The following is a 14,210-nucleotide window of genomic DNA, read 5'->3' as shown; positions in this document are numbered from 1 at the left end:
TTCAGATCTGATTTTATTTATTCTTTTTTCATCCTTTATCTGCTTTGTTCTCATGTATCTATTTACTGTTTGATGTAAAGCACCAACTGGTTATTAGCCTATATGGTGCTATAAATAACGGTTTATTGATTGATTGAATGATCATTTTGAGTTTACCTCACATACTGTAACTAACAAGAACCAACCTCAAAGTTATAACTTTAGATCTAGGCTACTAGGTACATTCATGATTTTAGATCTAGTCCTAGATAGTAGATCTGAAATTACATAGCACTATGACTTCAGATCGATACTTGTTGTGTTTCACAAGATATGTTGTTCTGTAAGGCAGTAAAACAGAAATTAAGCAGGTGTAATCTATTAGAGCAGTCACCTACCAGACTGACCAGTTGTGGTGTAGAATAGTTTATTTCTTGTGGGGACATAACATGTACCAATACCAACCAGTACAATATACTATATTTTCTGTGCAGAACATAGTGGTTTTAAAAACAGCCATAGCTAGTCCTCCCCTGCTAGTCCGTTGTCATTCAAACCAGCTTCCATATCTTCCCATGATGCCTGTGGGTTTCAGCACTTTCAACTGTTTGTGTTTGAACTATGATCAGGGTTCCTACACATTTTTCAAGGTCAAATTCAAGCACTTTCAAGGATCATTTTCTTTTTTTTTCTTTTTTTTTTTAATTTTAATTTTTATCCCGGTTTTTTCCCCCAATTTATCACCCAGTGCTCCTACCTAAGTGACAGTCCTGGGCATTGCCATCCTCTACAAACCCAGGGAGGGCCCTGCACTGAGCTCAAGTCTCCTCCTTAACCTGAGGAGTGAGCAGGCCGCATCTTTTCACCAGGCAGGGTGGGGTTTCTCCGGCCGGACGTAGCGCGTGGAAGGATCACGTTATTCCAGCCGGATCCTCCCCACCCCATCTGGCGCACCGGTTGGCCAGAGGGGGCATGTATAGCCCAGGACTGTGTGCATGTTTTTGTGAGGGTAGCTCACATTAGCTACCCAAGGGAACACGGGGAGAAGATACAAACTCCACACAGAAAGGCCCTTTCGCCAACCCCACCCAGGGTGTGGGCGCTGAAGTCATGGGGAAACTAACACGCACTTCAGCGCCCACAGCACACAAGTCATTTTCAAAATCTTCAAGCGCCTTATCGCTGGGGTAAAATATCTACAGGAATACGGTATATATACTCAATAATTTTTTCCGCTTTTTATCACAATTATGTACATTGTATTGTGCTGTAAACATCTAGTTATGTTTCATCTTACTGATTTTATTAGGGCCCGAGCACTTACAGTGCGAAGGCCCTATTGTATCTGTAGGAAAGTATTTTTTTTCCTCGTTTTTTTTTTTTCAGACGAATTGAGGGCCTTTTTGCCCCCCTAAACATGCCCCAAAAGTCACCAAATTTTACACACAAGCCAGGCCTGGTGAAAAATTTGATATTTAATGGTTTGCATTAATGGGCGTGGCCTAATGGCTCAACAGCGCCCCCTTCATGCCTCAAGCCCCACAATAGGGTTTGACGTACATGCACAAAAATCGGTACACACCTGTATCATGTCGCAACTTAAAGAAAAGTCTCTTGGCGCCATGGCCGAAACCGAACAGGAAGTCGGCCATTTTGAATTAATCGTGTAATTTTGGCGCAATTTATGCCATTTCTTCGGACGCTTGCAACCAGGTGTGCTATAGACATCAAAATGTGCGTCTCCATCCTGCGACGATGCGCATTACTTTTCTCAGTCAAAAGTGTTACCGTGGCAACGATAGACGCCAAAAAGTGCGCCCACCTTCATCTGATTGGTCCATATTTGATAGTCCCTACTTTCTGCCATAACTTTTGAATGGTTTGACATAAAGACTCGTGGGTGGTGTCATTGGACTCGGTTTTGAGTCCTTGAACATAATTGGTGCAAATTAGCCCCGCCCCTTCATCTGATTGGTCGATATTTGATAGTTCCTACTTTCTGCCATAACTTTTGAATGGTTTGATATAGAGGGTCGTGGGTGGTGTCATCCGCTAAATGTCCAGGCCTGAAGAATCTACATGCAAGTCATACAAGCACTTCCACTGCAGCACGCCTGAACGTGCACAAGGGTGCGAGGGCCCGTTCATCGCTGCTTGCAGCTTTAATTTCTCCTTGTAATAACTGAACTATACAGTCTGGTCCCAATTTTGTGAAAGACACAGTGTTATAATTTCAAGCACTTTCAAGCGCTTAAACAAAAGTTCAAGCACTTTTCAGGCCTTGAAAACACAACATTGAAATGCAAGCACTTTCAAGGATTTCAAGCACCCGTAGGAACCCTGTATGATTCAAGGCTTGGGTCCCAAAGTTATTGGACCAATTTTTGAAAATACAATTTCATCATAGAAAATGATACCTGATCAACGAGGAGTGTGATAAACAAATAAAATAGGGAAAAATTGTATATTATACTTGCTTAAGATATGTTTAAATATTTATGTGGTATATATTATATGTTGGGAGGGATAGTTATAATTATGTAATATATGTTATATAATTAGTATGCAGTTAGCATATATATATATATACCTATGTGCATATAAAGATGTTACTGTTTATTTTTTATTTTTTATATACATGTTCGAAATAAATACATTAATTAATTAATTCGTTCATTCATCGTTTTCAAATAATGAAATACTTTTCAAACATGTAAAATGAACTGAAAAGAATGAGACATAGGGTCAGCTCCCCTGGTTGGTTATAAAATGTCTTGGAAAGCTCACTTGTTGAAAGAATCTCCTTGACTTAAAAGTCTCCCTTTCTCTGTCGGTCTCTCTCCATCTTTCTGTTTCTCTCTCTCCTCAGTAATAAACATTCACCAACACCCCCCGCCTCCTCCTCCGGCGGGATCCCGGGAGGAGGAGGACATCACCACCGGGAGGAGGACTCATCACCGGGCGGTCCGGGAGGCTGCGGGGACCGGCGCGGCCGCGTCATAATGGGCGGCGCGCATGCACAGCAGAGGTCGGAGGGTATTTTCCAGCTTTAAAAGCCCCGGAGCCGGCCCCTCTGACAAACCGTGTGGCGTCATCGACCTGCCGAGACTTCCCCGCAGCTCCAGCACCGAGCCCCAGCCAGCCTCAGCCAGCCCAGCAATCCCTCCGTCTCCGTCCGCCCCTGCTCCGCTCTCTCCCGGCTTCACAGCTCCGGAGCAGCCGGTCAGGAGCGGGGACTCCACTGTAACTCACCGACATGAAGTCTGCAGAAGAAGGTGAGACAAGCGCCGCACGCAGAGCTGATTTATGGTTCCGCGTTACACCGACGCAGAACCTACGGCGTAGGGTACGCGGCGACGCGCACCGTAGGCACCGTAGGCTACGCCGTCGTTTTAACGTGGAACCATAATTCAGAAACGGGTACCGTCTTGAAAAGTCCGTCTCGACACTTTTAAAAGCTTTAACGCAGGAAAAGCAACATCTCCGTTTACATAAATGGACTTTTAAGTCATACTAATATCACAGGAGCTGCGCTTTTTTTTTTTCAAAGGCAAAGAAACCAAAGCTCTGCATGTGTGGAGTGACTTTGGTTTATCTCTGCGTGCTGACACTTCCATTTCCCGTCTTCAAAAAGAAATGTCACATATTTATGTCACATTATAAGGGGTTTGCTCGAGTTTGCTGTGCAGGAGAATGAAATGATGAATGGCATGCACCCGTTTCCCGTCGCACCGTTAGGTGTCTCCAGCTGACTCCGCAGGTGCCTCCTGGTGGGCAGCACAATGTGATGGGCTTCCTCTGATCTGCAGCTGTCACCCAGTCTGCAAGCTTTTAGTTGGTTTTAAACTTATTTTCTGATCATTACAGAGGGAATGGCTCAGAAAAAAAAATGCATCAATCTCCCTTGGCTCTCCTCCTGCCTCCCACTTTTCACTGCTGTCAGGAGTTACTAAAGAGTTTGTCTTTTTTTTTTAGACTTTTTCTGTTGTTGATTTTTCCACTGAAAAAATGTGAAGCTATGAATGGTAGCAAAACTCAGATTTTTTTTTTTTTTTTTTTTTTTTTTTCATGAGAAAACTATTGATAGTCAGTCTTTTTCTTAATTTGCAGTGCTGATGCCTCTGGCTTTTTGTGGATCTTGGGAATTTTATTTTGTCTTTGAGGTTTGAGGCAGACGGGAGCAGACTGCATTATTATTCATTTCAGTCCCTCAGTACTAAGCCTTATAATTGGTAACAGACTTGAGCGTGTGTGTGTAATGTGTATGTGTGTGTGTGTGTGTGTTTTTTTTGCGACTGGAGCTGTGATCTTGGCGCTTTGGGATGTGGTGGTAGTTTACTTGACAAGGAGCCGTGCTGAACCACGCTGTTTCAGCAGCGTGCCCAGGGCTATTACACTATATCACACATTAACCTAGATGCCCAGACAAGTAAATGCACAGACACTGCTGGTGTTTTGGGGCGTACGGTATGAAGCCACGTGAAGGAAGTGGCCTCGGGGGCTCCCAGTTTCCAGAGGCTGCAGATGACTTCTGCGTGCCACTTCTGAGGTCCCGTCAGTCTGAGCTCAGACTGCACCACAATCCCTGTGGATAAACCCCCCTCTATTCTTTAGTCACGCTGGTTTTGGTTGTGGAGAGCGAATGTTTTGATCACGATAACATAATTGAGAAAAATTGTTGAGGACGGAGAGAGCACGCTATAATTTGTGTGAGAGCCAGTGTTTTCAAATTACCTCTGCTTACGCCACACTTTGACATTGGCTGCAAACAACTGTCGAGGCATGGCCTCGTGTAAAAGTGTGGTTTTTATTTTTCTTTCAATCGCTTCAGCAGATGTGACGTGTGCGACCCGGAAAACCCGGGTTTCAAGATCACGCAGCAAGTAAGAGTGAAAGCCTCGGCGTGTCGAGTGGGTGTTGATCACATCCACAAAAGCCTTAAAAAGTTGCAGAGAAATAACAGTCGCAACACGCAGCTGAAGCAGTCAGGCCTGACACGAGGAGGTGTGTCCCGGCGGGTGGCGTGGGCTGGAGGTTATCATCCGTTCAAACTGGAGGAGAAAGGCATCAGAGAGGATTGAGCTGAGCCCCTACCAGGTTTAATCCTGAAACGGTGCACAGAGACCTGGGGGGAAAATGAGTTTCCAGCAGGAAGAGCAGGAGTTTGATTTCACCTATGTGTTTGAGGATGGTCAGAGTGTCTGGAATGAAGAAAGAGGTGAGCATTGAAGAAAAGTAGAGCACATTTGTTTTCTTACCATTATTAAATGAACTTCTAGGGATTGTGTTCTTATGTGAAACGGGGTGTAAAAGGGTCTGACAAGCTTTCTGCAAACCAAGGGACATAAAAAACAGCGTTTAAAAAGAATCAACTTTTGATTGCATTTTCTGTTGTACTGCTGATACATTGGGCAGGTCTGCTGTCCTCTTAAATACCAACTCTGAAAACAGACTCTCATGGACTAATTTTAAATTGCCAACCCACATATTATGTGGCATGTGACAGATTTGTCATTTCACGTGATGCACGGCTTTGTGGTTTGCAAATATAGCGTGCTGCATCAAGGGGGATGCCCTCCGCTGGGTTTTGGACTGAGCCATATTCTTTCTGAGCACTTTAGCCCGTGCTGAGATTATTAACAGAAGGCAAAGGTGTGAGTTTCCCGTTTCGAACCAGCAGAGGCGCAAGTGTCAGGGTTTGTGAGTTGCACCTCTGATTTCCTTGCATGCTTGCTCGCCTTTCATCTGTGTCTGTGTGTGTGTGTGTATTGCAGCGTATCTGTGTGTAGCGCTGCAGCAAACTCGCCTTGACTTAATCACAAGCTCAGAGCAACGCAAGAGTGCTGTCAGTTTTCCACAGGGGAGGGCCTAATTCACTCAGTGAGTGATGCAATCAATCAAATGAAGCATCTATCAGTGCTGCTGAAGGAATTCCTGTAGAGTACATATGACAGCAGGGTGTGCCAAATAGAGCTGTAGATGAGCAAACAGAGTGGCAGTGCAAGTTGTGACTACACAGCAACCACATGCAGTACAGTAAGTGGTAAGTGCTTTGAGAAGATTGCTAAGCTCATCCAGATGTTTATAAAGATGGAGGCGTGGTGTCTGTCTGTGTATAGTGGTACGGTAGGTTTAGGTTCCTTGATGTGATGAGTTTTCTTTGCTGTTTATTGTGGAAATGAGTTTAAGATTATACTTCTGAATTTCTAAAGTATACTTTTTTTATTTTTATTACCCAGATGCATACAACTACACACCAAACGTCAGTTTGGGCCTTCCCATGGGTGTGGGGAACACCTGTCTGGCCACGCAGTACCATACCTTGCAGTCCAGCCCCATCATCTCCGTTACTTCCTGCCACCAGACAGGCTACGGCCTGCAAAATGACAACCATGCGGCGCCGGGCTATTACCTGCCTCACGGCCTGAGACCCAACGGGGCTCCGGCCCTGGAGAGCCCTCGTATCGAGATCACTGCCTACAGCCAGTACCCAGAGGACGAGGTAGAAGAGAGCAGCGGCGAGGAGCACATCATCAAACGAGGCGTCAACTCCATCGTCACGCTGACGCTGCCCAATGCTGACGGCTACCGTGACCCCACGTGCCTCAGCCCCGCGAGCAGCATTTCCTCGCGCAGCTGTAACTCTGAGGCCTCGTCGTACGAGTCCGGCTTCTACAACTATGACAACTCTCTACAGAACTCCCCCTGGCAGTCTCCCTGCGTCTCTCCAAGAGGATCGTCCTCGCTTCTGTCGTGTCCACATGCCCTCGGCCCCACGGGCTCCCCTCACCATTCTCCATCGACCTCTCCTCAGATTGCAGCCGTGGCGGAGGAAGGCTGGCCAGCACAGCTTCACGGCTCCAGACCTAACTCCCCCTCCTGCAGTGGGGTCGGTGGAGGCAACAGCGTCGGCATGGGGAAGAGAAAGTACAGCTTCAGCGGCTCGGGCTACCGTCAGACGTCCTCTTCCCCCAACCAGTCCCCCACCGCCTCCTCACACGGTTCCCCTCGTGTCAGCGTCACAGATGACAGCTGGCTCGCCAACACCAACCAGTACACCAACAACGCCATCGTGGCCGCCATAAATGCCCTCACCACGGATGGAGTGGTGGACATGGGCGAGGGAATCCCAATCAAGACGCGGAAGACCATGATGGACATCTCGCCCTCCATGAGCCTGAAGGTGGAACCCGGCGGTGAGGATTTGGGACCTGATGGCGAGCTCTGCCACGAGGACTACCCGTCTCGCCTGGCCCTCAAGAAGGAGAACTATTGTGGAGGGTTCCTGGATGTGCCCCAGCATCCGTACTCCTGGCCCAAACCCAAGCCTTACCTCAGGTATGTTGAGCTGCTTTAACCCTTGCTTTTGATTGAATACTCCTGTGTCAGAGTTTAACCTTCACATCCACAAATCATCACAAGGGGTGGGGGGTCTGGACCTGGAGATAAAGAATAAAGAATAAAACCTCCTTTTAAACATTATTATCATAAATTGTCAAAGACAGATGAAGGCAAACATAAAACTATGAATCAAATGTAAATCTTTACTTCTTTTCTGTCTTTGATTCAACCTTCTCCCCCCATGTTTATGCAAAAGTACCTGCTACAAAATACAACACCCATGAACTGCCATCTTTTCTTAAACATAATCTTAGAAGACAATGACACAAATGTGTTTTTTTCTTTATGTGGAAATATGATTTCATTACTCTATAGACCACTGTTTTCAATTAAAATTCATCCAATAGCTTAACAGACTTACTCTTTGTTGTCTTTTTGAGCCCTTATTTGTTTTTCTTATTTTCCTGTGAGGACAGGAGTGTTTTAGTTTTAATCTTCAAAGGGCATATCAAACGGCAGATATTCAAAGTTAGATGCTCTTCACCCCCAAACAAGCTGCCTTTGAAGATCAAAACTATTTCATAAATCATTTTTCACACGGAGGAGTGACTCCGCATATGTGTGTGTGCGCCGCTGTTGCTATAACAGCCCACACACAAACAGAACAACACACACAAACACGCTTGACTTTTGTCTTTTTTTGAGCAAGGTAAGCCTTTCTGATTTTTCTTTTGTTTTTCCTCGTGGCATTTCTTTTTCCCAAGCCAATAACACGCTTTCCTGTCGGAAATCAAGTGTTTGATTAAGATAGTGAGCAACGGGAAGCAATGGTGACAGGCTTGGCTGAAGGGGAAGCAGTCTGCGGGTTAATCAGGCGGCGCGCTGCGCTGGCCTGTCGCGCCACCGGCCCATCTTTTCTCTCTGCGGCTAACGTGAAGTCATGCACTGACTGGGCAGATAAAGCCCTGTGGGGGGAAATCAGTTCGTTTTGGGTCAACAAACAGCCCGCGAGTTCCACGAAGATGCCAGAGATTGGTTTCAGTCGAGCCACCGTCCAGGTCAGGGGTTTGCGTTTACCAGGCATCCGGCGCAGAAAAATATTGTCTTGTGCGTGTTTGTTTTGGTTTAGATACGTCCACGGTGTTCACATGGGAATCTCGGACTCCCCGCCTGGAGAACAATGATGTTGAGGGAGGCCAGCTGCAGCGCTGAGAAAAAGATATCACGCTCCGAGGCGGGGTGTGCTTCTTAACTCCATTGTCTTCGGCACATGACAGATCGACTCGTAAAATGATGGGATTATAATTGCTTCAAAGAACATCTTGAATGCCACTTACTGGGGAAGTTGCTCATGTGCCCAGGAGTCTGTTCTCCCGGGGTTGTTTTCTAAACTCATCGTGGCTGTTTCCACCTGTCACCCTGTGATTAAAAACACACTTCTCTCTGACCGAGGCACATTTGTCTCTCATTTACTTTTCATAAAAAGGGCCACTAATTATCACCCAAGCCTAAAGAATTGCACGTGCCGGAGAGTTACGTCAGTTGATTAGATTACCGACCATGGAGGAGGTCTGAGGAGGTCAAGTCAGTTGGATTAAGCCAAAGTGGCCCCAATTTCCGAGCGTTTTGATTAAGAGTTCCTTGACGGTGGCAGAGTTAGGCAACCGTTCAAGTTCAGATCATAATCGAGAAAAATGAAAATCCATAAAAAGAAAGTACAGACTCCATGTGTCTTTGTGGTTTTATTTCAAGTAAACTGAAAATCAAAAACATTTCACTCAGTGGTCTTCAAGGGAGCTTAACCAGACACTTGGTGTTCCGCCCAGAAAGTCAGAAAACTTTTGAACAGGATAAACATTAATTCACTGTTGAAAAGCAGAGCTCGCATGCAATATTACTTTAACCGTATAACAATGTGTCCTGTGCCTGCAGCCCGTCTCTGCCAGCGCTTGACTGGCAGCTGCCGTCCTGCTCCGGCCCGTACAACCTCCAGATCGAGGTGCAGCCCAAGTCCCACCACAGGGCCCACTACGAGACGGAGGGCAGCCGCGGGGCCGTGAAGGCGCTGTCCGGAGGACACCCCGTGGTACAGGTAGGCCTACCCCCGCCGCACAGCTGGTTTCTCCTGCTGCACAATGTGTAGGTTGGCTTTGTGTGTAATAATAATAAGCTGTCACTGATCGGTAAGTTGACACAAGTACAGAGCAGATTTTCTCTTCAGCAGAAGGCTGCTGACATTGGCGATGAGTTGTTGTCGTCACAGGGGAAAACATTCCTGTTATTTGCTTTTAGTAGATGTGACTTTGATGTTATCTTGCAAAGTTTTTGTGCAAAATTTGTACGTACCTTATTCAAAAATGTGCTTCAACACCCCATATGATAATGATCAATCACCACAAAAGTGTTGTTTTACTCACACTCAAACTACTAAGACTGTCCAGCCAGAATCTTCTATAGTTGTATTGTGTTCATCATGTCTTCAGATTGATATCTTATGGTTTCTTTTTAGAGGTCCTTCCTTCCTTTTTGGAGGAAGGTAAGAAGTCGGAACTTTGTCCAAGAAAAGAAACCATAAGATAGACAGAATCTTCTACAGTATATTCCCTGGGCTCCACCAGCATTTCTGTTATTGGTTACCTTCCTAAGCCAATCAGATCCCTTACTGCCAGTCATGTGACACCAGGACAGAGTCAATTGCAGGATGTTTCTTTTTTAACTGAATTACATCTTGGGGTGGGGCTGACCCCACTTATGGAAAGACGCATAGGTTTGGTTGATCTGCACCAGGAGTGCATGCGCATTTAGAAAAAAAAGAAAGAGAGGAAAAAAAGAGAAAAAACCATGGAAGCTGCTGTTCTTTTAAAAGTTTTATTTACATCTTGAATAATTGTGCACCTCTTAAAACAACAGCTACACTGCCTGGAAATTGGGTGTGTATTGGTTGAAGCCAAATTTGAACATCGGAAAGTCGTAAAGAGAATAATATGGGACCTTTTTAAAATTGGAAAGGATTGTGAAAACATAATAATGCCTTACAACAAGGAACTTATTTTATTGCAGGTCCAGTTTTGTAAGAAAAACAGCATGACATCGTTATCACTGTGCTTCAGTCCTCTGAGCATCTGGATCTCTCAGCTTGTGTGGCCCTCCGACATCCGTGCTGTTGTTTCAAGAATATAGTTCTTTTTTTTAGTTAATCCTCTGCAGTTTCATTTGTAATCCTAAGATTTGCAATATCCAGGCATCAAGGAAAGACACGGTAGTGCGATGAAGGCAGATGAGTCAGGTCACCTGACTGTTTTAGGTTTCTCTCAAACCCTAAAAAAAAAGATTAAAACTCAGTCCAACATAATAACAGTCTTCTAAATTGTTTGAACCATTACATACAATATTTTTCCATCCAAATCTATGGATTTACCTTCCTTTGACTCGTGCTGCTGCTTTATCATGGCCAACTTGTCCAGTTTGCTGGCTTTTATCAACACTAGCTTTTCTTGCACTGTTGGACAGGAGCACCAAATTTAGACACAGCAGGCTTTATATTTCAGCATATGCTTGTTTGCTGTGTTATTAATGTTCCCTGAACTCTGAGTCAATGTACTGAAGTGCTGTAAAAGGTCGCTCTGACCAGCCGCAGTGCTTGTTGACTCAATTAGTATAGAGGAGCACCATTGCCTCTCACTATTGTACTTGGCAAACACTTAAAGAGCACACGTCAGTCTCACCAGCAGCACAGCACAGAGCTCCTTTCTCTGCTACGCTGTCATCGCACTATGCTGACATCTCAGTTTACACAAGGTGGGGATTTAGTAGTTCGTGCATGTCCTTAAGGCTGAGGGTGACTTTCGTGTAGTCACAGCGGAGTTCAACTGTATTTGTCCAACTAATTTTTGGGGATATTCCTGCATAACAATGTCGTTGAAGAATGAGCTGAAAGATTAATGATGGCAGATGCTCTATTTTTCATCGGGCAAAGCAAACCCTGCGCCCTGAGAAAAAATATTTATTGAGGCAGGGAAGTTTCAGGTTGGTGGTCTGCCCGTGTCACACACTTAGCACTGTGTTAGCGCCGCAGCTGTTTGGTAAATAGATGCTGTCAGCACATCCTGGTCTAATCAGTGTCAAATGCACTCGACAGCTTTTGGCCATGGTGGTGTTATAAACAGACTTGTCAACCGGCAGGTTTTCTCTGTAAATACAGGTAATTATTCCCCTTCATTAAAAACCTTTGTATATCCGCATGCGTGAATCAACATTTCGCCAGCGCGAGGATGACCAGACGCAGCCTGCCATCCACAGCTGGGGCAGGTTTAGTCAACAACACTCTGCCCACTCCCTTAGGGACAAAATAAAAGCCATGACCAGGTATAAGGTATGCCTAATCAAGCATACAATGATATTGTCCAAGTTTAGATACATAAATTAAATATTTCATCTTTCATAGAGATATTTTATTTAGGGCTGAACGATTAATCGCATTTGCGATAATATTGCAATATCACAAAATGTGTTTTTGAAATCGTGATGGAAACGATTGTAGGGTTGTCACCATGTGGGATACTGGCTCTAACAGTTTAGAGTTCTGACTAGAACTATTAATATTCTACACCAACAGAACTGAATAAGCTCTGTTTTAAATGTCTTTGAGCGTTTTGGTGGGTCTAACTGTCCCACTTTGAATTGGAGGAGTTTGTATCTGAATCACCACAAGAGTCAAAGACACGATGCTGAAATTAGTTTCTGAATCATAGCAAGACCAAATAGATGTTACACCGCATTTTAGAGGAACCAGGTCTTAGACCAGACCAGTTCAGAAGCCAAAATACTTAAACAGCTTGAACTAAAATTACATTAACTCTGGGGCACGTTCACTTTCCTTTATCTTTTGATTTGTGAAAATCGTAAATAGGTCAATTTCACTGTTTTCATTGCTCCCAATATAAAATATTTTGTGAAATCTGATTTAAAAAAAATAGAAAATGGTATTACCTTAATGTCTTTGAGGAAGTAGATCTGTTGGTTTGTGGTGTTGAAGTAATCTAGTTAAAGTTTTCAAAATTTACTGGCTAAATTCAAATATGCAAGACTTAAAACAAAGATATACTAAAATTATACTAAATGTATATGATATTGTGATGTTGGGTTTATTGAAGAAAGAAAGTCACATAATAAATTACAATCACAAAATTGGGGGAAAGAAATCGCAATTGTATTTTTTTCCAAAATGGCTCAGCCCTAATTTCATTCTGACTTTGTGAGGATATATCTAAGTTTCACCACCTGAATCTTAAACCTCACCTCTTAACTGTCACATCTCCTTGTATTCCTCACATTTTACTTTTACTTCTGGGTGACGGGTGGTTTATGTGTCAAATATTGCATGTGCAGTCAGTTGGGATACGGTGACGGTTTTACAATACTGGATACCACTGAAAGCAAGGCAGAGGGCGGTAAGATACATCTATAAAGATCAAGGCGTGTGTACATACGAAAAGATAAAACGTAGAAGTGAATGTCATGGCTCTCCAAGGAGTTTTTTGAGAAGTTTGAAGTACAAAACCTCTCATAAACCTACTATTCTTACTTTTTACCACTCTCTTTGTGCTTTTATTGTGGTGTGAAATGGTGTTGTCATCATCTTGGAGGAACGGCCACGCTGTGGCCCTGGTGCCTGGCGGTAATGAGTGGCAGGCGCTGGCTGGGTGAGGTGCAATCAAGCAGAACGAGTCAATAAGGGCATGGGGGCAAGGGTGCAACACACAGCTGAAGAGAGAGTGTGTGTGAGTGTGTGTGTGTGTGTTTATGCTGCTTGAAGCTCAGGCACATATGAGAGTGAGAGAGAGACAAGGACTAAAGGGAGTCACCAGGGAGCGAGGACTTGACTTGTCTGCCCTCTGGAGATGTTCTGCATCCTGCTGATTAGGATGCGAGTAGCCCTGCTGTGGGCTGAGCACGATGGGTGGTGTTGTGTTGGGGATTCGGAGCAGTCCGGGTCCCCCGGCTCGTCATGTGTCACCACCCTTATCCATTCAGCAGTCCCTCCCCTCCTCCCTCGGGGGGCCCGCGGATGTCGCTCTCTATGAACCGCTCATCCTTCAACCGTCTCCCAAACCTACCCCAGCAGGCCCGCTTCACCTGGAGCCACTCATCCAGCCCTATTGTTTTTATTGCTCATGCATGATCGGACTCCTGCTATGAGCGGTGGTGACATGTGTGCTGGAGAGCAACACCCGATAAAAAAAACAGCAAGCCGCGGAGCCTGAATCGATACCCTGTTGCTAAAACCCATTCTCGGAGATAATTAAAGTACAATTCTCAGCAAAGTTCTCCGACTAAATGATCTGACATCATTCTGAGGTGTAGTAGATCAGCTCAGCCACATTTACAAATGTTCAACACACCAAATGTGGGGTTTCATGGAGTGTCTTTACTTCGGCCACATGTCCATCAAAAGCCCTAAATTATGGGCTACTTGTACTAGGAATGGGAGATATTTTACCGTTCACGATAAACCGTCAAGGTAGGAAGGAAGGAAGGAAGGAAGGAAGGAAGGAAGGAATTAGCCTGAAAGAAAGAAAGAAAGAAAGAAAGAAAGAAAGAAAGAAAGAAAGAAAGAAAGAAAGAAAGAAAGAAAGAAAGAAAGAAAGAAAGAAAGAAAGAAAGAAAGCAAGAAAGAAAGAAAGAAAGAAAGAAAGAAAGAAAGAAATGAACCTGAAAGAAAGAAAGAAAGAAAGAAAGAAAGAAAGAAAGAAAGAAAGAAATTAGCCTAAAAGGAAAGAAAAAAAGAAAGAAATGAGCCTGAAAGAAAGAAAGAAAGAAAGAAAGAAAGAAAGAAATTAGCCTAAAAGGAAAGAAAGAAAGAAAGAAAGAAAGAAAGAAAGAAAGAAAGA

At 44.4% G+C, this 14,210-nt stretch overlaps 1 protein-coding gene across 1 annotated transcript in view; it reads left to right on the top strand.

The window, feature by feature from the left end:
- Positions 1 to 2,978: 2,978 nt before the first annotated feature.
- LOC133425592 (nuclear factor of activated T-cells, cytoplasmic 1-like) overlaps positions 2,979 to 14,210 on the top strand; it is a 77,032-nt gene continuing 65,800 nt past the window's right edge. The window contains exons 1-3 of the mRNA XM_061716314.1: positions 2,979 to 3,254; positions 6,219 to 7,317; positions 9,253 to 9,412. Coding sequence (XP_061572298.1) covers positions 3,236 to 3,254; positions 6,219 to 7,317; positions 9,253 to 9,412 — 1,278 coding nt within the window. The 5' untranslated portion in view covers positions 2,979 to 3,235. The remainder of the gene's footprint in view (positions 3,255 to 6,218; positions 7,318 to 9,252; positions 9,413 to 14,210) is intronic.

Source organism: Cololabis saira, chromosome 3 (assembly GCF_033807715.1).
Source record: "Cololabis saira isolate AMF1-May2022 chromosome 3, fColSai1.1, whole genome shotgun sequence".
Classification (NCBI taxonomy): domain Eukaryota; kingdom Metazoa; phylum Chordata; class Actinopteri; order Beloniformes; family Belonidae; genus Cololabis; species Cololabis saira.
Note: the sequence above shows the minus strand (reverse complement) of the source record. Positions and strands in the feature narration are given on the sequence as shown.